This window comes from Microchirus variegatus (assembly GCF_963457635.1).
Source record: "Microchirus variegatus genome assembly, chromosome: 23".
NCBI classification, from domain to species: Eukaryota; Metazoa; Chordata; class Actinopteri; order Pleuronectiformes; family Soleidae; genus Microchirus; species Microchirus variegatus.
Genome location: NC_139824.1, coordinates 17,023,918 through 17,047,984, shown reverse-complemented (window position 1 = coordinate 17,047,984; position 24,067 = coordinate 17,023,918). Strand labels below are relative to the sequence as shown.

Below are 24,067 nucleotides of genomic sequence, written 5' to 3'. Positions count from 1 at the left end.
TCGATAACTAGTGACCAAACAACAGCTCAGGAGAACATCAACATAGATTTTTAACACACACATCATCATCATCATCATCATCAAACCAGTCATTTCTCATGCGTCTGCACCTCAAACACCCACCACGCTCTCCCACAGACGGCAGATACTCACAAAGATGATCCGCGTCCACACGGTCGTCTATTTCAGCGCAAGCAGAAGCCATCGTCTCTGCCGTAAATAAAAAAGACTCCGGTCGCGGAACACGGAACGTGGAACAAACCTACGTAAAAAGGCCGAGCTCACACGGCGACGTTCGCTCTCTCTTTCTGAGAGAGGAAGCTTTTCCCTCATGAACAATAAACACAGAGCGAATCCATGGGATCGGCCTTCTGGGGAATCTCTGTATGTGTGTGTGTGTGTGTGGGGGGGGGGGGGGGGGGTGGTGTAGAGGCTCAGGAATGACTCAACTCCAAAGAGCTCTGTGATTAAACCCTCGGTGCGGTTTGAAGATATAACCAAATCACACTGATGATTATCTATAATAGAAGCTTCCCGACGTGTAGAAAGAGACAGTGACGGAGAGAGCGTTTAGCAAAAGCCACGAGCTAAGCTATCATCTTAGCTGAGATGATAGCGTGGTGTTAGACGTACATCGCCATGGCCTTTCACCAACATCTGAAGCTGTGTGTGCGTGTGTGTGTGTGTGTGTGTGTGCACTTCCTGTCGTCGACGTCCCACAGCACCTCACTGTGTGGGTCAGGGTTCATCCTCTGCTCTGCTTCAACGCTCGCGTCTCAACAGATTTCTGACGGCAAACCCGGCCCATAGGCCACAAAAGCTGCAATAATTGACAATAATTAAGACTTGAGGCTGCACAATGATCCGACAACAGCTTGTTCCACGGCTCATCCAAAACGTTAATTTATAGGGGGAAAAAAACATCTCCACCTAGTAAACGCTGCAGTGATTTCCTTCCTTCTGACTTTCAGTCGAGCTACAGCCGAGCATCACTTCAGTGAGGAACAAACACTCAATGTATGGTTATTGCCAGACCTGGCAGAAGTTTACTAATGAAAAGCTAAGTATTGTGATTATCCATCCATCCATCATCTACCGCTTTGTCCTCGATAGGCAACGTCACACCCTGAACAACCATTCACTCACGCTCTCACACCTACGGTCATTTTAGAGTGACCAATTCACCCTAATCCCCATATGACATGTTTTTGGACTGTGGGAAAGAAGCCGGAGAACCCGGAGAAAACCCACTCACACACGGGGAGAACGTGCTAACTCCTTGCAGAAAGGCTCTTGTTCCGAAGTTGTTCCAAACCGGGACTCGAATCCAGGAACCCCGAATCTTCTTGCTGCAAAGGCAAGAGCGCAAACCACTACACCAACCCATTGGGCCCATTGTGATTATCCGTTATTGTAAAATAATCCGTACAAAAGGGAAAAGTAGTGTAGTAGTAGTAGTAGTAGGGAAAAATCTGTACAAAGTAGTGGAAACTGCTCTTGCCTCATGACCTGAGTGGAACAAGGGTCTTCCTGACTGGTGTTTGCATGTCCTCCCACAGTCCAAACACATGCAGAATTTGTAGGTGTGAGTGTGAGAGTGAATAGTTGTTTGTCTCTATGTGTGCCAGCTGGGCTCAAGGCCACATTATACTTCTCCGACTGCGTAATGCGTTATCCGTCTGCGTCACCACGTAGACGACTCGAGCCTTTATACTTCTGCGTCGTGGTGACGGATAGGCGCTGCAATTTCCCGCCCGATCAGTAGGGGTCGCTGCGCAAGGTTGTTCTGCTTTTGGCTACAGTGAGCAATGGCGTCCGAGGGAGAAAGACTGTTGTTGTTGAAACAGCGGCCGTTTGTCACTTTTCTGTGTGACGGAACGCAGTTTTAAGATAATTTGAGGCAAGAAATTGGCCATTTAGAGTCTAAACATGTGCTGTGTGTGTTAAGATATGACGTATTTATAGTTCGGCAGCGACGAAGTCGGCGGTGTTTAGCTCCGCCCTCTGTGGACGCTCGCTGCTCACTGTGAGCCGACACAGAGCAGCTTCGCTCGGCCTGTCCTGAGGACCAATCGCAGCTCTTGCCGTCTCCGTTGTCCCTTGACGGAGTGACGGACACTTAAAAAATATTCTGTGCAGCCGGAGACGACGCAGAGGCTCTTCGACAGGTTCTGCGTCGACGCAGAGGACTCTGCGTAACCTACGCAGAGCACTTTACGCAGGAGTATAAATTGGGCTTTAGCATCAAGATCCTCATGTGAAGGATAACGCAGTAGATGGTGGATGGATGTATAATATAGTAGATTTGTCCCTATAGGAAACGCTAGAATTATAACTTTAAAAGGCGCCATATGTAAGAATGTGGCCAAAAACGGTTACTACATTCAAATTCAAAACACCGAGGTCTTTTTAGGTTTGGATTTCTGACGTAACTGGCAACCCGTGGTTGCTCGGCAGCTGAGACTCTAGAATAGAATAGAATAGAATGCCTTTATTGTCATTATACAAGTTGTACAACGAGATTTACTTGACTTCACCTTGAAAGTGCATACAGCTAAAAACGAAGAACAATAACAACAACAACAACAACAACCAGAGTATGGGTCAAAAAGGACATTAAAAAAAGTGACCCTAGTTAACGTGAGGTGGGTTTTCAGTTTCAGCGTACTACATTAAAAGGATAAACAGCCATCAAATTCTTATTGCACAGTATGAAATAGCAGGTCTATAGCAGGGTTTAAATATAAAAAGTGCATTTCTATGAGACGTGACCCATAGCAGGGTATAAAAAATAATAAATAAGACTACTACTTTTTTTAAATTTTTTCTACTGACTGCAGTGATTGGTAGATGGTGGTAGGTGGCGCCACATGACGCCAAAACATGATTTCAAAACATAAACATGATTTGCAGTCTGCAAAATATATATTTTTTTAATGCAAATATTTTGTCTGTACTGTTGTTGTTGGTGAGTTCAGTTTGTTATATGAACATTATTCCTGAGTCTCTGTGACACATTAGGAGGATTTTACGATTTATTACATAATGCACCTTTAATAGTCACAAATACGTGACGATGCACTTTCATCCTGTTGTTAAAGGGCTAAAAGTTGCCGTATCATTGAGACAGCTGTTGGTAGTAGTTGGTCAAACATAAGGGACGAGACTGCATCCTCACGTACGGTGAATTCACACACCTTCACACGTGAATGTACTCGTTTCAGCAGAGCTGCAGCACAAATGACCATCTGTCACACACACACACACACACACACAGAGAAAGAAAGAGAAAGGGTGGAACCGATTGTTTTATCCATCGTGTCTTCTATCAGACCAGATCATCATCATCATCTGCAGAGAGAGTGAAAAAGTGACCTCACGTGAACTTCCTCTCCTTCATGACTGTAAAAACCACTCTGAGTGCACTGTGAGTGAGTGACATGTTCAGTTTTTTTTTTAAAAGGTCAAGTCTGTGGTTTAAAAAGTGTCACATCAGGTCAGAGAGGGAAGTGACGCGTGATGTGGGATTTGCCAAGATAACAAAACAAAACAGAGGACGGAGGAGGTTCTTTCTGCAGCGGTGGGAAACGTCTTTAACCCCTGACTTCCCCCAGATGCTCAGTGTAAACTCCCAACATCCGTAAAAGCCTTATCTGGAGAGAGGGGAACTCAGTGTGTGTGTGTGTGTGTTGTGTGTGTGTTTGTTCTTGTACTTGCGGCATACTGAGGACCAGTGAGGGTTTTTAACCAAAAGGAGGTCATTTTTACAGTGAGGTCCTCACTTTGTTTGTCCTTGAAATCACTTCCTTAGGTTGCTATGACATGCTATACTCAATTTGTCAAAAAAAAAAAAATCATATTTGGACGACATTTTTGTCAAAAAAATTTTTTTTTTTCAACTTTTGTTACATTTTGGGCCAAAAATGTTTAGTCAAATTTTTTTTTTGAATATATTGTAAAATTTTGGACCAAAATTTTTTTTTTCAATTTTTTTCAACTTTTGGACGACATAGTATATCATGACTTTATTGTAAAATTTTGGACCAACATTTTTTTTCTAATTTTGGATGACATAGTATGGTATGACGTTTTTGTCAAATTTTGGACCAAAATATTTTTGTCAATTTTTTTTTGAAATTTTGGTCAACATAGTATAATATGATGTTTTTGTCAAATCTTGGGCCAAAATATTTTCGTCAATTTTTTTTTGAAATTTTGGTCGACTTAGTATGGTATGGTATGGTTTTTTTTGTCAAATTTTGGACCCAAAAAAAAAAAATCTAAAAAGTTTTCCAGCCCTTTTTGCTCTGGGGCTCCACCTGCAGACATGTTATGGTACTGCAACCAGTAGTTCTTTATAGATGTCATTCATGAAGTAGATATTTGTAATTGTGTTGATTTACAAAGTGGAAATGCTGGTCCTCACTTTGTCAGCAACCCAGTCCTCAGTATGCAGCAAGTACAAGAATGTGTGTGTGTGTTTATCTGGGTCAGCAGGGTTGAGGGTTGAAGGGTTTCCCATTTCTTTCAGTTCCCTCTTCCTCCTCCTCCTCCTCCTCCTCCTCCTGTAAGATGCTCATAAAAGAGGAAAAACCCTTTTATGTCTATGTTTATGTTCTGATTGTTTTGAATGAGTTCCTATCTCTGTGATGTATGTCGGAATTAAAATAATCTTTCTTTAGATGTGAACGGGAAGAAGTTTGACATTATTAAGTTTAATTTATGAACGTACTCATGGATATGAATTGTATTTTAAAGCTGGTTCAAAACAACTGGGAAGTCCCAGGCTCACTGTGTTTCTGGATATTTCACACACTGTCACACACTGCCTCCTTGTGGCCAGATTTGGGAGCACACGCACAGTGTGTGGTCAAGAAGTGACACTTCACCGATAATTCAAGACCTGTGCTTCGTCACGTGATCAAATCAAGGCGAGTGGGAATTAGATATCACAGAAAAGTTCCTTTTAAAATATCTAATCCCTTTTAAAAAAAAAGAAGTATTATTTAATATTTGTGATGGATTATACTTTTTGTACACGCCCTCTTTCTTCTTCTTCTTCTTCTTCTTCTTCTTCTTCTTCTTCTTCCACCATCATGTTTTAATCGTGTCAATAACTAAACACAGAGCTGAGAATAAGGCGAGGAGATTTAGGTCCTGGGTGTTTTATGAACTTTGGCTGAGTGTGTGTGTGCGTGTGTGTGTGCGTGCGTGTGTGTGCGTGTTCTTGTACTAGCGGCATACTTAGGACCAGTGAGGGTTTTTTTAACCAACAAAGTGAGGACATTTTTACAAAGTGAGGACATTTTGGTCCGGTCCTCACTTTGTTTTCATTGAAATCACTTCCTGAGGTTGTAAACATGCTATACTCAATTTGGTACAAAAACCTGTTTTGCACATTTTTTCGCTCTGGGGCTCCACCTGCAGATATTTTATGGTACTGCACCCAGTAGTTCTTCATAGATGTCATTCATGAAGTAGGTATTTGTAATTGTGTTGATTTAAAAAGTGGAAATGCTGGTCCTCAGTATGCAGCAAGTACAAGAATGCGTGTGTGTGTGTGCGTGTTCTTGTATTTGCGGCATACTGAGGACCAGTGAGGGTTTTTTCTAACCAACAAAGTGAGGACATTTTTACAAAGTGAGGACATTTTGGTCCGTTCCTCACTTTGTTTTTCATTGAAATCACTTCCTGAGGTTGTACACATGCTATACTCAATTTGGTACAAAAACCCGTTTCACACACTTTTCGCTCTGGGGCTCCACCTGCAGACATTTTATGGTACTGCACCCAGTAGTTCTTTATAGATGTATATATTTGTAATTGTGTTGATTTAAAAAGTGGAAATGCTGGTCCTCAGTATGCTGCAAGTAAAAGAATGCGTGTGTGGGTGTATGACTGACTGCTAATGTTGTCCTTAGTTGTTCCCCATACCAAAAAAAAAAAAAAAGTATTGGCCAAACTCCTGCTCTGGCATTTTCTTTGGGTAATTAGCCAACAGGTCACACTGAGTAATGGTCTGGGATCAGTCCAGGGTAATTACAACTGGGAGAGGATTGACCTCAGATATGCCTCCGCCTCAGGCTACGTGTGTGTGTGTGTGTTTGTGTAAGTATGTCGGTGACAAAAGTAAGAAACAAGGTTGAGAAAGTGTGTGTGTGTGTGTGTGTGTGTGTGTGTGTGTGTGTGCCCTTTCCTGACCTATGGACAGGCACAGACAAATCACCCACTGCTCAACCACAGGCTCCGCCTCCCCAATCTCCAGAAGGTCAGTCCTAATAAGAGACAAATAGCTTCACGTGCTCCTTCCTCCGCAGCGACGACGACGTCAACAACACCTCCATTAGGAAAATAATCTGTGTATTTAGGCAGAAAATCGAGAGTGAATTCCACAAGAACGGTCAAAAAGAGGACATGACTTTTGTTCTTTGGCCTCACAACGAGCATCGAGTGACTCTTTAAATAAATACGCGTAATCTGTATTTATTTAAAGCGTGGGTAACACTTTAGATTAGGAAACACACATATTGATCTCTAAATAAGAGTTGTCCACTTTGAAAGAAATCAAATAAAATGAACTTTCTCCTTTTTTCCAAAGCTACATAACCTTATTCTACCTCTATTACGACATGAATTCTGATTTTTCCTGCGTAACGTGTTAATACGTGCTTCATATTTACTAATAAAGGGCTAGTATGTGACTTATATGCATGTTAGTAAGCACACTGTAAATCATTTCTGTGAATTTACGGCAGATTTTAAAAAAATTTTTTTAATAAACAAAATAAATAAAAGTGTTTTACTGTTAATATTACAGAACATCAGTGAAATTATAGCTCATTTATGTGTTTTTTTTTACAGAACTCTAATGTATGAGCCGTAACTCAGTACTTTGACAGTGAGCTGAGTTTCTTCAAAAAAAATAAAATTATCTCGGAATGACTTGAAATTTACCATCATAATAGTCGGCATCGTCCAGAACAAGGATCTGTTGAAATTATTTGCAAAGCTCTTAAGGAATAATTTTAATGAATTTTTGAAATGTAAGAAATAATCCATTTGCCCTGATGCTCTTTGACAGTGAGCTGAGTTTCTTCAAAAAAAAAAAAAGTATCTCGGAATGACTTGAAATTTACCATCATAATAGTCGGCATCGCCGTGAACAAGGATCTGTTGAAAATATTTGTAAACCTCTTAAGGAATAATTTTAATGAATTTTTGAATTTCAGGAAATTATCAATTTGCCCTGATACACTTTGACAGTGAGCTGAGTTTAGTCTCAAAAACAAAAAGTATCTCGGAATGACTTGAAATTTTACACAGTAATAGTCGGCATCGCCCTGAATAAGGATCAGTCGAAAATATTTGCAAACCACTTAAGGAATAATTTTAAGGAAATTTTGAAAATCAGGAAATAAGCCATTTGCCCTGATGCACTTTGACAGTGAGCTGAGTTTCTTCAAAAAAAAAAAAGTATCTCGGAATGACTTGAAATTTACGATCATAATAGTCGGCATCGCCCTGAACAAGGATCCGTTGAAAATATTTGCAAACCTCTTGAGGAATAATTTTAATGAATTTTTGAAATGTAGGAAATAATCCATTTGCCCTGATACACTTTGACAGTGATCTGACTTTAGTCTTAAAAACTTCACCCTATGCTATTTTCAGTAAGTATGAAGTTTTGTGTATCACGTGCTAATGTATGAGCTTTCACATGGATAGTAGTTAAAGAAATAACTTGTGAAACAAACTTTCTTCATTTTTTAAAAAAAGTGGTCCATGCAGGAAGTGATAAGAGCGTGTGCTATTTGTGACTGCAGGTGATGTGAGATATGAGCTCGGTGGATTGATGATGATGATGATGATGATGAACAGCAGGCCTGTCTGTCAAGATAAGGCTCCCCCCCCCCCCCCTCCTGCCTCCCAAATCTGGCTGAAGACACAGGAGCAGAGCGCAGATAGACATCAGAGCATGTCTGCCGTCTGTAGCCTGAAGTGAACCCCCGATATCTACGTTTTCACGTTAAAATATGCTACGGCGAATTTAACCGTCCACTTATCGCATCGGCTCGAAGTCGCAACGCGCAGCGGAGACGCTCGCGGCTTCGAGCTACATCACGGTTCGTATAAGTACGTCTCATGGCTTCACTTTGCCGACATCCAGGAAGCTCTTATTCATGCAGTCACACACGTACACAATTCAGCTCGATTGCGATATCGTGTTTGTAAAGATGGATTTCGCGCTGACGTGAACGCTGTTTTGACATCAAAGTGTCGGCCTGGGTGTAAAACCATAACAACAGTGTTGGGTTTACTTTACTTTACTTTACTTTACGTCACTGCTCTCAGGATCTGACCTGAACGTCAACACGGCCCCGTGATCCTCAGGAGTTAAAGGAGGATACTGGTGCGGAAGTGGACTGACGTGGATCACATGAGGCCCAGGTGGAGGAAGTGCACTGCAGTGAGGTCACAGCAAACAATCGCAGTGACACAACGCGACAGGAAGCACAGGATACTCTGTGTGTGTGTGTGTGTGTGTGTGTGTGTGTGTGTGTGTTAGTGTACTTTACTTTAGTTCCTTTTCTGACATAAACAGTCCACACGAATGGAAGTCAATGCGAGTCCTGTGTGTGTGTTTGTTCTTGTACTTGTGAGGGTTTTTAACCAACAAAGTGAGGACATTTTGGTCCGGTCCTCACTTTGTTTTCATTGAAATCACTTCCTGAGGTTGTAAACATGCTATACTCTGTTTTTAACACAGCTCCTCAATTTGGTACAAAAACCAGCCCCTGGTGTTTCACGCAATTTTTGCTCTGGGGCTCCACCTGTAGTCATTTTATGGTACTGCTCCCAGTAATTCTATATAGATGTCTTTCATGAAGTAGATATTTGTAATTGTGTTGATTTATAAAGTGGAAATGCTGGTCCTCACTTTGCCAGCACTTTTACCCGGTCCTCAGTATGCAGCAAGTACGTGTGTGTGTTGCATGTGTGTGTGTGTGTGTGTTAGTGCACTTTACTTTAGTTCCTTCTCTGACATAAACAGTCCACGCGAATGTAAGTCAACGCGAGTCCTTTAAAGCATAGCTGTGCTAGAATGTGTGTGTGTGTTTGTTCTTGTACTTGTGAGGGGTTTTTAACCAACAAAGTGAGGACATTTTTACAAAGTGAGGACATTTTGGTCCGGTCCTCACTTTGTTTTCATTGAAATCGCTTCCTTAGGTCGTAAACATGCTATACTCTGTTATTAATAAAGCTCCTCAATTTGGTACAAAAACCTGTTTTCCAGCCCCTGGTGTTTCACGCACTTTTTGCTCTGGGGTTCCACCTGTAGACATTTTATGGTACTGCACCCAGTAGTTCTATATAGATGTCATTCATGAAGTAGATATTTGTAATTGTGTTGATTTATAAAGTGGAAATGCTGGTCCTCACTTTGCCAGCACTTTTAACAGGTCCTCAGTATGCAGCAAGTACATGTGTGTGTGTGTGTGTGTGTGTGTGTGTGTGTGTGTGTGTGTGTGTGTGTGTGTGTGTGTGTGTGTGTGTGTGTGTGTGTGTGTGTGTTAGTGTACTTTACTTTAGTTCCTTTTCTGACATAAACAGTCCACATGAATGGAAGTCAACGCGAGTCCTTTAAAGGATAGCTGTGCTAGAACGTGTGTGTTTGTTCTTGTACTTGTGAGGGGTTTTTAACCAACAAAGTGAGGACATTTTTACAAAGTGAGGACATTTTGGTCCGGTCCTCACTTTGTTTTCATTGAAATCACTTCCTGAGGTTGTATACATGCTATACTATGTTTTTAACAGAGGTCCTCAATTTGGTACAAAAACCAGCCCTGGTGTTTCACGCACTTTTTGCTCTGGGGCTCCACCTGTAGACATTTTATGGTACTGCACCCAGTTATTCTATATAGATGTCTTTTATGAAGTAGATATTTGTAATTGTGTTGATTTATAAAGTGGAAATGCTGGTCCTCACTTTGCCACCACTTTTACCCGGTCCTCAGTATGCAGCAAGTTCAAGAATGTGTGTGTGTGTGTGTGTGTGTGTGTGTGTCACTTCCTGTTGGAAAGACTGAATGGCAGGAAACCTTATCAAACAAACAAGTCGACAACATGAGTGGGTGAAATGTGAGAACATTTTCAAACCTGCCAAAACAACAACTTCACGTTGTGTGTATTTGGAGCTAAAAGGGAAATAATCATTAAGCTATTGAATTTTACACTTTGTGGGTCCAGCAGAGTTAGATCTATGGACCTTATTTTCAGCAGAAATGATGTAAGAAGACGTCCACCATCATTAGTGTGAGAGACTTCTGGTTTGACACTTCCTGTCAGTGGCTTTAGGCAGAAGACAGGACGACAACTTTGATCAATAATATTGCTTCTAGAAAACAGGTATCATGTACAAACTTTTTTCCTTCCTCCTCCTCTGAGGAATAAGGAATCGCACTCCACTATGAGGCCAAAAGACTTAAATATGAAGAAGTCACTGAAGCGTTTCTCTACGTCTGTTCATTTTGTTGAAAATAAGCCACCGGAGAAGTGGCTACTTAATGATGATTAAGTGTTGTTCACGGCCCCCGAGTGATAAATCCATGGCCATTATATTGCCAACATTTATTAATTTATCACGTCATTTGATTTATCTTTTCAACCGCACACACACACACAGCCACTCTCTTACTCTCTGATACAGGGAGTTTGCAACCTTTAGACTGAAAAGAGGCATTTTTGTCCCCTCTCCAAGCAAACAAAATCAACCTGGAGCCTTAAAATGAAGATAAAACGACATTTTTTATAAATAATATACTATATTTACTACATATAAACTTTATGTAGTTTATATCTAAGAAAACCTGTACAGTACATGGATCTAAAGATGGATAGGACTCCAAACGTCTTAAGGAATAATTTTAATGAATTTTTGAAAATTCAGGAAATGATCAGTGAGCTGACTTTAGTCTCAAAAACGAAAAGTATCTCGGAATGACTTGAAATTTACCATCATAATAGTCGGCATCGTCCTGAATAAGGATCTGTTGAAAATATTTGAAAACCTCTTAAGGATTAATTTTTATGAATTTTTGAAATGTAGGAAATAATCCATTTGCCCTGATGCACTTTGACAGTGAGCTGAGTTTCTTCAAAAAAAATAAAAGTATCCCAGAATGACTTGAAATTTACAATCATAACAGTCGGCAGCATCCTGAACAAGGATCCGTTGAAAATATTTGCAAACATCTTAAGGAATAATTTTAATGTATTTTTGAAATTCAGGAAATGATCAATTTGCCCTAATGCACTTTAACATTGAGCTGACTTTTGTCTCAAATACAAAAACTATCTCGCAATGACTAGAATTCTACCATCATAGTACTTCTTCATGTACACATCGCTGTATGGCTTTCTGGGAAAGGTTTTCCAATTGCATGTGACAGAAAAAACTATCAAAACACTTATATTTACGGCTTTATCTTGACAAAAAAGTGTGAAAAACATGAAAAGGAGCCACTAGAGAGGGTCTGTAGAGCCACAGGTTGCAGACCCCTGCTCTAATATCACACTGATGTGGAACTGAGCTGCCATTTGCATTAGTCATAGATATTTACCAGTATTTGCACAACACTGCAGACTCAAGTGCAGGAAACTGTTTCCCGGAAGTGCCGCAACAAATAAGGAAGTCAGATCCATAGTTTGCTTCCGAATTCAAAAATAAAGCCTGAAGAAGCGAAGCGTGTGTAAAAGCTTCAGCACATGCACAGGCGATAAATGAGTGATTTTATTTCAGTAGAAAAACACGACACACAATAATAGAAATATGCTGACGAGACAATGGTCACATGACAAAGTGCTGAGGTTTTTGCTATTTGGGCTTCGATCCAGGACAAAGAACGAACCTCAAAATGACCGACGTCGTCAGGAAAAAGTCATCATGTTTCATCAGGAGCTAATTATGAAATACTTGGCTTTATGGTTAATGTGAGGACGGCGATTTATTCAGGCTGATACAGCACAGTTTTCCCTTCAGACGGTCGCTTTTACAGTGCAGTTTAGGAGCTTAAAGATATAGTTCAGGTTATTTTTGAAAATGTCAATGCTCTCTATGATACCTTAAGAATATGTTCCCCACTTTTTCTTGCCTTTTCCTCCCGGAAACTGCTGTCTGTTATAATATAAAAAAGGGTTAGGGTGAGGACTTTGGTTCCTCAGTTTCCAGCAGGAAGATGGAGGTCGTCCAACCTCAAGAAAAACAGCAAAGTTATCCTCAGGATATCGTAAACTTTGTTAAGTGGCTAAAAATCTGTCTTTCTGTCCATCTGGACAAACCTGAACTATCCCTTTAAGAGGAAAATTTTTCTAAAAGCGCCGATAACGATATTTGTTAACGTGACAACCACGTGAGCGGGATCACACGTGGATCAGCAGCTCACGTCAACCTCCAAAACATCATAAGCTGTTAAGTGCCGCGCGTGTGCGCAACATCTACTCTCTTTTATTTCTTCGTCTTGGTTTCGTCGCTCGTTGTTTTACGTTTACGTACGCAGATGTTTGCGGCCATGGAAAAGCTCACTTTTGTACACAGCCTGGACACAGTTAGCGTTAGCGCCGAGCCAGATGCGTGTCCCCTCGGGCGCTAATCGTGACCAAAACACACCAGCGAACGCTGGACCGACTTCCATCAGCCGCGGATACAAACAATCTCTGCAGAGTTGTGTTGCTCGGCGACCGCCGGGCGTGTTATCAAAGCACCGGGATTAAGTTTCATCATCATACCATAAGGGAGGGGTGGGGGGTGGGGGGGGGGGTACACGGGAGAGTTGCGGCTCGCACTGTTGCCTCACACCAAGAAGGTCAGAAAGTGTATGATGGTGACGTTTCACCCCACCCAAATAAAATTTATCTGGAGCCTCAAAATGAAGATGAAATTACATTTTTATTAGGGTAAAAATATGTTAAAAGATTAACATTTTTAATCAGATTAATCACAGGGTAGCTGTGGATTAATCACGATTAATTACCATTCGTAAATATGCCAGAAAAATTATCATTTTTTCTTTATATTGGTGTCGGAACGGAGAGATAAATAAAGTATGTGGAAATATAAATGTAAAGAACAATAAAATACTGTAATAACTTGTAAAAACCTATACAAACTTAGTAAAAAAAATAAACACTACATTGTAAAGAACCCACATTATAAGACAATATAAATATATAGAAAAAAATAAAATACCGTCAATAACTTCTACTAGTTAGCGTTAGCGTCAGCTAGCATTCTGACGCTAACGTTAGCTTCTGTTCAACAGCGACATCCTGCTACTAGATCACAGCGTATCGTTGTATGTGCGTCATGCAACGAATTGAATAAGTAATAAATACAGAAAGTTATTTTTTAGCGAGGCGCGGGACACCGTCGCTTTGCGGGTAACGCAATCGCCGTGCATTGTGGGAAATGTAGTTTATGGTCAACGCACGCCTTAAAGCAGCACAGACCTATTTTAACACAGGTTTTTTAAGACCAATTCGTGACTCGCGGGCCACATAAAATGATGTGGCGGGCCACATCTGGCCCCCGGAACCTTGGGTTTGACACATGTGCTCTAACCCCTGGGTTAGACAATGAGTGAGTGAGTGAGCCAATGACATACAATATAACATTAATGTGTAAATAATCCAACTATCTAACAATCAGTACATGTTATTAAAATAAAATAAAACATGAGCTGGACCACAGTGACCCTGTGGCTGAATATCTCCACATTCTAAAAAAACGCCAATTACTCTTTTACTGCTGTATACAGTTCTCGAGCAGCCAAGGTTAAACTTTTCATCACGTCGTCTCAGATTCTGCAGGACGAACAGACGCGAACGACCACGAGCGCAGACAGACAGACGGTCTGCTGTTTTCTGAAGGACACGGTTACTTGTGTTACTGACAGAGAGACCTGATCCACGGGCACAGGATAATGAGGCCTGAATAAAATTAAGAAAGGAAATCTGGAAAATGTTATTATAATATTATAATAATATTTTCTTGATTATTATTTAAGTGAGCTGGATTTAAGTGGCTGAAAAGTACTCATTGCTCATTGCTTTGGAAAATGGAATTCATTTTTTAAACCTGAGCAAAAACCATTTACTCTATTTTCCACTTGGTACATTATTAGGGTTTGATTCTGATTATGTAAATAAAGCCAAAAATACTTCATGAGGTCCATGTGAGATATACGAGAAACTAGATTTTGATTTTGTAGCATTGGTGCAAATTCGCCAAAAAACGCCTCTCCGTTTTCGCGCTCAATCCAAAATGGCGGCCTTCCTGTAGGATCCACAGGACACTTGTCATCGACTTTTATTTACAGCAGAACCTCATGAACGCGTGTACCAAGTTTCGTTCATGTACGTTAAACCCGACAGGAGACGACCTGCTAGCACTTTTTTGCCTCAGTTTTTAGCCCCTCCCACTTCCAATTCTCGACGTTTTTTCCTCCAAACGAGTTTCACACGCAATCGTTCACCAGGTCTGATGTGGTTGCAAAATCTGTGAGTTTTGGGGCATCGGAAAGGCCCCAATAATGCGATTAATTCCGTGGAATAATAATAATAAAGAATTCCTTCAGTTTCAATAGGGATCTTTTGCACAGTCGTGCTCGAAGCCTAATGATATATAACATCATAAAGAATGATGTTTTTCCTCATTCTACACATTTTTACATTATATGTAAGTACAAATACTTCATTACAAAATTCACATATCTGTGCTTTACTTTGTTATTTGTATTTGTAGCAACTTTTAATCCACTACATTTCTTCCAAACACCTTTGTTATATATTACTACCAAATAAAATCAGAAGAAGAAGAGTTGGTCTATATTTACATAGAGTTTTTCTTGTCTTGAGCTGATTTACACCACAGTTTTCACCCATTCACACATCTTTCATACCCATTCACACGCGGCAACATGGGGTTCTGTGTCTTGCTCAAGGATTTGAACCCACAACCTTCAAGTAGAAAGACAACTCGCCCTACCACTGAGCCACCATGGCTCGATCCCAACTCTAAAATGTCATATACTTTACTTCAGTATTACTATAAAAAGTCAAGTCTGCTCCCGCCTGTCACGACGTCTGCTGTTACGTATGAACGCAGCTCCAAATCAGAGGAAAAAATAAACCAAAATATTCACCATTTTCCCAGGAAATTTCTACTCGTAATCGTCAGCAGTGTCGGCAGAAGCACAGGTGTGGTGAGGTGCAGACTTACGGTCAGGGTTGGGAGATCTGCGTCCGGCGTGGCTCGGCGAGGAGCAGCGGAAGGTGGTGACGATGGTGCTGTGGTGCGGGTTGGGATGGTGCGGGTGGTGCGCGGCCGCGTGGTGCCCGTTGTTCTCCGCGGGAGCTCTGGTGATGCTGATGTCCGGTCTGCGTACATCCCCCGGACTGGGCGGCTCCAACCTGCGAGCGTGATTGTGGCCGGTGCCGTTGTTGTTGTTGTTGCCCTCGTTGCGCCTCATCACCGGGGAGTCGGCGGACGGCCGGGCGAACGTCACCTCCCTCTTGTGGCTCGCGTCGGCGGTTTTGGAGTGGCCCAGGACGTCGGGGCGTTTCGGCGCGCCGCCGGCCGCGAAGCGCGACGACGCGGGGCTGGCGACGTTATCCACGTGCTTGCCGGCCGACGCGGAGGAGATGTCGATGGAGAGTTCGGAGCGCCGCGGCACAGGCTCGGGCGTCTTGGAGCCTCCGCCGCCCATGATGGAGCGAGGCTGGGTGTAGTTGAGGTTGTTGTTGTTGTTGGCGGCGGCGGCGGCGGACGTCGCCGTGCCGAGGTCGCGGTAGTAGATGCTGGTGGGCGACATGGCGTTGCGGTGAGGGGAGCTGGTCGTGCGACGAGAGCCGGGCGACGAGTGAGCTGAGGTGTCCACGTCCTCCACCTCGAAGGACCTCTTCAGAGCTGCAGGGACAAGACAGGGAGGAAATTAGACAACATTAGAACATGATCTCTTAATTCTCCATGTTTATTTACGATAATTGTGATGTTTTGTCTCTTGAAGATTGAAAAAGCTACTTAAAATCATGCACTTGACAAACATAGAACATGATGTCAAGTAGACACTGATGAGTTCTATGTGCGATAGAAGAGAAATGATATGTAAACATAAAGTATGAAGTTTTCCTCATTCTAGACGTTTTTGCATTATACGTACACAAACGCAAATCACAAACGCAATAATACATCCATATTTTGTGATTTGCGTTTTTTTGTTTTGTGTTTTTTGTGATTTGAATTTGTGTTTTTTGTAATTTGCATTTGTGTTTTTTGTTTTGTGTCTGTGTTTTTTGTGATTTGTGTTTGTTTTTTGTGATTTGCGTTTTTAGTGTTTTGTGTTTTTTGTGATTTGTGTTTGTGTTTTTTGTAATTTGCATTTGTGTTTTTTGTGATTTGCGTTTTTTGTGATTTGTGTGTTGTGATTTGTGTTTGTGTTTTTTGTGATTTGCGTTTGTGTTTTTTGTGATTTGTGTTTTTGTTTTGCGTTTGTGTTTTTTGTGATTTGTGTTTGTGTTTTTTGTAATTTGCATTTGTGTTTTTTGTGTTTTGCTTTTGTGTTTTGTGATGTACATTTGGGTTTTCTGATTTGTGTTTTTTGTATTGCGTTTGTGATTTACGTCTGCGTTTTGTGATTTGCGTTTGTCTTTTGTGATTTGCGTTTGTCTTTTGTGATTTGCGTTTGTCTTTTGCCCCTCAGGGCCACCGTAGCTAACGTAGCTTTGCCGTTATATGCAGAGCATGGCCCCCGCGCTGCCCTCTCTGAAGGGTGTAGCTGCTTAAGAACAAACACACATACATTCCCCAAACTCGTAACTCACTCGTCTTTCTTTACAAGGCCTTTGAACGCGACTGCATGCAGTTACGTAAAGTAAAGCGGTGCAGACTCGCCGCAGGCCACAAAAAAACAGATCAAATAATCAATTTGAGTTTTGGATGGTCGGATACGGTGTGTGTGATCTCGTACGCGTGAGCGGGACTGCTCTCTCACTACCGTGTCATTACGATAGCAGCTCCTGGCCACTGGCTTGGCACAGCGAGTCCATAATGGGAGTTAAATGTGAGTCGACTCGGAGCCAGTGAAATCTTCCCCGGGGGCCAAATCCATCCCTCGGTATCTACGTCTTGGTCAGCGCCGTTTTCCTCACGCCACAGCGGCTTTATCTCCGTGCTCGTGTGAAGAAAAAAATGCTCAGCTGTGCGTTATGACATGTCGTGTATATGGTTGTGTGGCCTCGCTGGGCTCATGAACTTAAACACTGCAGTAAAACAAACTGGTGAATGCAACATAATTAGTCATGGCTTCATTTCTTTTTGTTTTTATATGTGTTAGGCTACCCCACCCTCAAACCTCAGGCCTTTAACCGCTTTGATTCCGCTCATAGGAACAATTTTTAATGCTCTCTTACTCGGTGTGACCTTCTTAATGAACATATATACGCCTATAATAAAGCTTTATGGGGGAAAGATGAAGACATTTGTGGTCAAATCAAAAGACGCAAAAGCGGAAAGTCATGTCGTACATTTGCTCCGACACTTTACTCGGGGTGTTTTTGTGTACGCATGAATGTACCACTTTACACTCTGTCTTCAGTGTACAACAGTTTAAAAATCTGTATTCCATGACTTCACTTCATTTGTCTTGCACAAAACTGTTTGATTTGTGACCGACACAAAGGAAATGTACGGTGGCCGACAGGGGCAAACGCACTGCAAACCCAAAAACGCCAGCAAATAAGAAAACGCCAGCAAATAAGAAAACGCCAGCAAATAAGAAAACGCCAGCAAATAAGAAAACGCCAGCAAATAAGAAAACACCAGCAAATAACTTAAGAAAATGCCAGCAAATAAGAAAACGCCAGCAAATAACTTAAGAAAACGCTAGCAAATAACTTAAGAAAACGCCAGCAAATAAGAAAACGCCAGCGAATAAGAAAACGCCAGCGAATAAGAAAACGCCAGCGAATAAGAAAACGCCAGCGAATAAGAAAACGCTGGCAACTAAGAAAACGCCAGCAAATAAGAAAACGCCGGCAAATAAGAAAACGCCGGCAAATAAGAAAGCGCTGGCAAAATAGAAAACACCGGCAAATAAGAAAATGGCGGCAAATAAGAAAACGCCGGCAACTAAGAAAACGCCAGCAAATAACTTAAGAAAACGCCAGCAAATAAGAAAACGCCAGCAAATAAGAAAACGCCAGCAAATAAGAAAACGCCAGCAAATAAGAAAACGCCAGCAAATAAGAAAACGCCAGCAAATAACTTAAGAAAACGCCAGCAAATAACTTAAGAAAACGCCAGCAAATAAGAAAACGCCAGCGAATAAGAAAACGCCAGCAAATAAGAAAATGCCAGCGAATAAGAAAACGCCAGCGAATAAGAAAACGCCAGCGAATAAGAAAACGCCAGCAAATAAGAAAACGCCAGCAAATAAGAAAAACGCCAGTGAATAAGAAAACGCCAGCAAGTAAGAAAATGCCAGAATATAAGAAAACGGAAGCTTCCGGGCCTGCGGGGGCGCTGTCGCGCAGGTCTTCGACCAACCTGTTGACTCGAAGTGTTGGGCCAAAACTTTTCCAGTACACATATACAAATATACACATATACAAAATACCTCAAAGGGAATATAAAATTTCATCTCGTCGTCGATCTATTTATCAAAACTAAAATAAAATAAATAAAAATCTACAACAGTGAAAACAAATCAATCACAACAAGGCAACAAGGTTAGCAAGGTTACGATCGAGGTATCCTTTCTAAATGACGAGATGCAATTTTATATTATATATTGTATATTTGTATATGTGTATATGTGTATATGTGTACTGGAAAAGTTTAAATAAAGTTTATAAAAAAAAAAGTTTTGGCCCAACACTGCGAGTGAACAGGTTGGTAGAAGACCTGCACGACAGCGCCCCCCACAGACCTGGAGCACTTCCGTTTTGTTATTTGCTGGCGTTTTGGGGTTTGCGGTGCGTTTGCCCCTGTCGGCCACCGTAGAAATGTAGTAGTAAAAGAAGTAAAGTGCACCTCGGGGCCACCGTAGTTAGCCGACGCACAGCTCAACACAATCGCATCAAAGCCGACACGCTAATCTAATTTACTGCTTCGCTCCAACACTCTGGACATTTGACACCACTTACCCTAACCCTCACAGAAACTCTCTCTACAGCCCGGATTTCTCTCCCTTTCTTTTTTAATATCCGAGTCGAGCAAAAAACCAAGGTCATTCTTGTTCACCGCAGGAACAATTGAACGAGCTCTCACGGCTCACAGTTTACAGTGATTTGTGAGCTTAATCTCTTTAACCCCCTCATCCCTCCCCGAACACTGACCTTGAAACACAGCTACCTTTTCATCTGCGGCTTTTGCTCTGTTGCTGAGGCTGAAGAGACGGCGGAATTTGTGTTAATAACCGCACAAAAGGGTCTTTAGTGTTAAAAGTTAAAACATTAAACAGCCACGCTTCATTTTCTCACAGTCCTGTTGCTCGTTTTGTACGAGTTTGTTCGCGAAACAGCTTTAAAACACTTCCTTTCATACGATACAGCGATGTCCACATCGACGTCGACGGCGTCTCTGGACTGTGTCCTCGTTACCCGCGGCTTTCCTTAACTCCTCCGTCTTGATTTTTACGACTCCAAGGCTGTGGCTGTTCTCGACTCTCAACTCTGACGAAGAGAATAAAACGACTCTGTTTGCCAGAATCGGCCTGCGGCTTTCACGAGGAGCTGGAAGTGTTTTTTTTTTTGCGATGCGCTCAAAGACTCGGTCGTCTTAGAGATCGTCTGCAGCACTTCAGGGTCCAGCTCTGTGAGGACTTTGAATGACGAGAATCCCGAGTTAAAGCTCACATAGAGTGGTCCTGTTGCACGTATATGTTAGTTATGGAGGTCTACTTACATACATTAACTTGTTTTTATGCTCAAAAACCTCCTAGTTGCTGTAAACGAGCCGATAGAAATCTCTCTTTTCTGACGGTGTTCCCCAGCCGCGATATTTCAGACTCAATTCTGTCACCCCGGCTTCCCAGCTGTCTTGTGATTGGCCAAAAACCGGAAGTGATATATTCAGCACACCCGGCTCTCAGAAGCGCAGCAGCTCCCCCCTCTGGAACGGTGGATGCACTGCTCCTCATTATCAAAACATTGTTTTAACAGTGTTTTAAAAATAGCTTCTTCACGACTCCCCGCCGCAGTCCCTTTGACGACCTTTGACCCGGAGTCAGAAGACACTGTCGCTCGTGAAACACCTCCACAACGGACGTCATTCTTCTTCTGCGGTTCAATGTACGCAACCGGACGTGCCCGGACTAGTAACCGGAGCAGGAGGATCTGCTGTTCAGGAGAACCGCTGTTTACGTAACCGGACCGGGTTTTTTCAGAGATTACAATAAAACACAGCGTTCTCAGCAGTGGCTGAACTGTTTGTTTTGAACCTTCAGGGCTTCGTAAACAAGGTAATGACGTAGATACACGCTAAAAAAAACAGCTTTAATTGGAACTTCCGGGTCTAGGTCCACTTTAATGCTCCTCTTACTTGACCTGCGACACCACCGCGAGGTTGCCGTTTGTGGGTTAAAACTAAGGATGTCCCTCATACCACTTCCTGGTTACCGATATCTAGTGCCCGGAGCAGGAGGATCCGCTGTTCCGGAGAACCACTGTTTACGTAACTGGACCGGGTTTTTTCAGAGATCTCGCTGAGCCCCGAGATTACAATAAAACACAGCGTTCTCAGCAGTGGCTGAACTGTTTGTTTAGAACCTTCAGGGCTTCGTAAACAAGGTAATGACGCAGATACACACTAAAAAAACAGCCTTAATTGGAACTTCCGGTCTAGGTCCGCTTTAAACCCTAGTTTCAGGTGGTACGGCACTTATAAGTGGACACTAGCGAGTAGAGCTGCAACTGATGATTATTTTCATGATTAATCGATGAATCGTTTGGTCAATTAAATGTCAGAAAAAGCTAAAAAAATTGTGATCAGAGGTCGTCAAACACTTAAATGATCTTGTTTTTGTCCACAAACCAAAATGATTCAGTTTTAATGATTTCTTTGTTTATGTGGAGCAAAGAAACGAAGAAAATATTCACATTTAAGAAGCTGAAACAATCAGAAATCTGGTTTTAATCGTGAAAAAAAGCCTCAAACCGATGAATTGTTTCAGCTCTAGTAGTGTGATTAACCCTAGAACACTATTATCGCTCAAATTCAACACACCATCACTAACGCAGGGTGATTTTTACCCGAGATAATAAATACACCCAATAAAAAGTACTTGTCATCAAAATATATCAAAACATGACAATACATGACAAATATGAGTCGTGTTCTTTTAATTTAAACTGTGTCATATCTAACAAAAATGAAAGAAAAGCATCATGAAAATGCTCCAAAATTACTGGAAAATTAGGAATTTGGGAACAAAAAAATTCAAAAAAATATATAAAAAAATAATGAAGATGAAAACTTGGTTTTCATGAAAATCACATGCTTGGGTGAAAACCACCCGGCGATGGAGTTCTAGGGTTAAGAGCTGGTATCAACGATTAGCTGCTTTTGTGTATTTCTGGTTGTAAAACGTCATAAATCACAAATCTGCAGGTTTCAAAATGAGAGTTCGGATTCTCATCACTGCCGGTTTGCACTTGGTGTGAACATGCGTGGGATATAAAGGACCCATGTTCACGACAAAAGGTTTGTTCGTAGATTTGTGAACATGAAGACACGTCTGCGTGATTTAATCAATCACTCAACCCTTAAAGCTGTTTTCTCTGTCTCTTTTTTTGTGTATTAAGCTGAAGCAAAATGTGAAAAGAACTCTGTAAAAGTGTAATGTGGGATTGACACACATACGGATGAAATATCGTTCCCAGTTAAAAAACAGCATTCCCAGACAATGAGCTGGAAAAAGCCAGAGAGGTCCAGTCTCTACCTCATTAACAGGAGCCAGGAGCCTGATCTCCTCCTCCTCCTCCTCCTCCTCCTCCTCCTCCTCCTCCTCCTCCTCCTCCTCAGGTCCAGTCCTGAAGCTACGACCTATCATTGTGTCGCTCAGCAGCTCGCTGGACGTTATCAGCGTGGGAAGATAACGCAGCATCGACAATAACCGATAAATAATAAATAAAACAAAGAAAAAGATGAAGGAAGAATCTGTGTCATATCGTTTTTGTTGTTTTTTTAACACGGACCAGGTGCTGCTGCTGCTGCTGCTGCTGCTGCTGCTGCGGCTTTATCGTCTGCAGCAGCTCTGACTCAAGGACACGCTGACCAATGAACACACACACACACACACACACACACACACACACACACACACACACACACACACACACACACACACACACACACACACACACACACACACACACACACACACACACACACACATGCTCAGATGCACTAATGAACTACAGTCAGGAGTTAGAGGGAGGAATCCAAACACAGAGGAAGGAGGGAAAAGGAGAGTGGAGTGTGAGAAACAAAGTGCAGGATGCAGGATAATATAATGCTTTATGATGATCCTTAAAGGCGCCATATGTAAGAATGTGGCCAAAAACAGTTACTACATTGAAATTCAAAATACCGAGGTCTTTTTAGGTTTGGTTTTCTGACGTAACTGGCAACCCGTGGTTGCTCTGCAGCTGAGACTCCACTGACTGCAATGATTGGTAGACGGCGGTAGGTGGCGCCACATGACTCCAAAACAATGATTTCTAAACATAAACATGATTTGCAGTCTGCAAAATATTTTTGTTTAATGCAAATAAAAATTTTGTCTGTACTGTTGTTGTTGGTGAGTTCAGTTTGTTATATGAACATTATTCCTGAGTCTCTGTGACATATTAGGAGGATTTTAAGGCCAGTTGATTTAGATTTATTACATAATGCACGTTAAGAAAATAAAGATGTATTCATTTATTGTTTTTTATGCATCTAATAACACTACCGGTCAAAAGTTTGGGCTCACCTATACAATTTCTTGTTGTGTTTTCCATTAAAAGTCAGACTTTTATTCCTTAAAAGAGTTGGAAAATTACTTTTATTCTAAATAAAACTGTTTTCAGCTGTGCTAACATCGTTGCACAATGGTTTTCTAATCATCTAATAGTCTTCTAATGTCATTAGCAAACACAATGTACCATTAGAACACTGGAAATTGGCCTCTATACACCTATGTACATATTCTGTTAAAAACCAGATGTTTTTACCACATTAACAATGTATAGAGTGGATTTATGATTTATTGGGGGAAAAAGTTTTTTTTTTTAATTTAAATCTCAAAATGTAAATTTTTTTTGAATTTTTTTTCTCAAATTTTATTTAATTTTTTTTAATTTTTTTTTCTCAAAATGTTATTTATTTTTCTCAAAATTTAAATGTATTACTCAAAATGTGATATATTCATTGGAAAAAAGTGCTTTTCCTTAAAAAATCAGGACATTTCTGAGCGAGCCCAAACTTTCGACCGGTCGTGTATTTAGACGAGCATGTTTCAAGGATGTTGAAGACCTGGTCAGAGCTCCTTAGTGGACTGAGGTCGACTCTTTTTGTGTAAAGTCCGTGATGTTAAGATCAGGACTCTGTGAAAATCTCATGCAGGACTCACTAAAGATAGTTGTGTGGAGTCTGGAGAAGAATAATTCTAATATTAACGTCCTGTTTTCTGATGCTAAGCAGAGGCAGCACAGTGTGTGTGTGTGTGTGTGTGTGTGTGTGTGTGTGTGTGTGTGTGCGTGTGCGTGCGTGCGTGCGTGCGTGCGTGCGTGCGTGCGTGCGTGCGTGCGTGTGTGTGCAGGATTCAGGGTGTTGGCCGGAGCAGCAGATAACCAACCAGTCAGCTTTGTTCAGTGTAAAAACGTGTAAAAAGACATTTCTGCAGAGGTTGTGTATAATAATATTATTATTTTCTGCAGTGTTGAAGCTCCCAATAAACCATTCTCACCACACACACACACACACACACACACACACACACACACACACACACACACACACACACACACA

General features: G+C 41.5%; 1 protein-coding gene across 2 annotated transcripts in view; it reads right to left on the bottom strand.

Moving 5' to 3' along the window:
• Positions 1-24,067, bottom strand: part of septin9b (septin 9b) — a 92,898-nt gene that overhangs the window by 44,436 nt on the left and 24,395 nt on the right. For both annotated transcript variants that reach the window (XM_083909392.1, XM_083909391.1), the window contains exon 2: positions 15,278-15,964. In XM_083909392.1, coding sequence (XP_083765518.1) covers positions 15,278-15,964 — 687 coding nt within the window. The remainder of the gene's footprint in view (positions 1-15,277; positions 15,965-24,067) is intronic.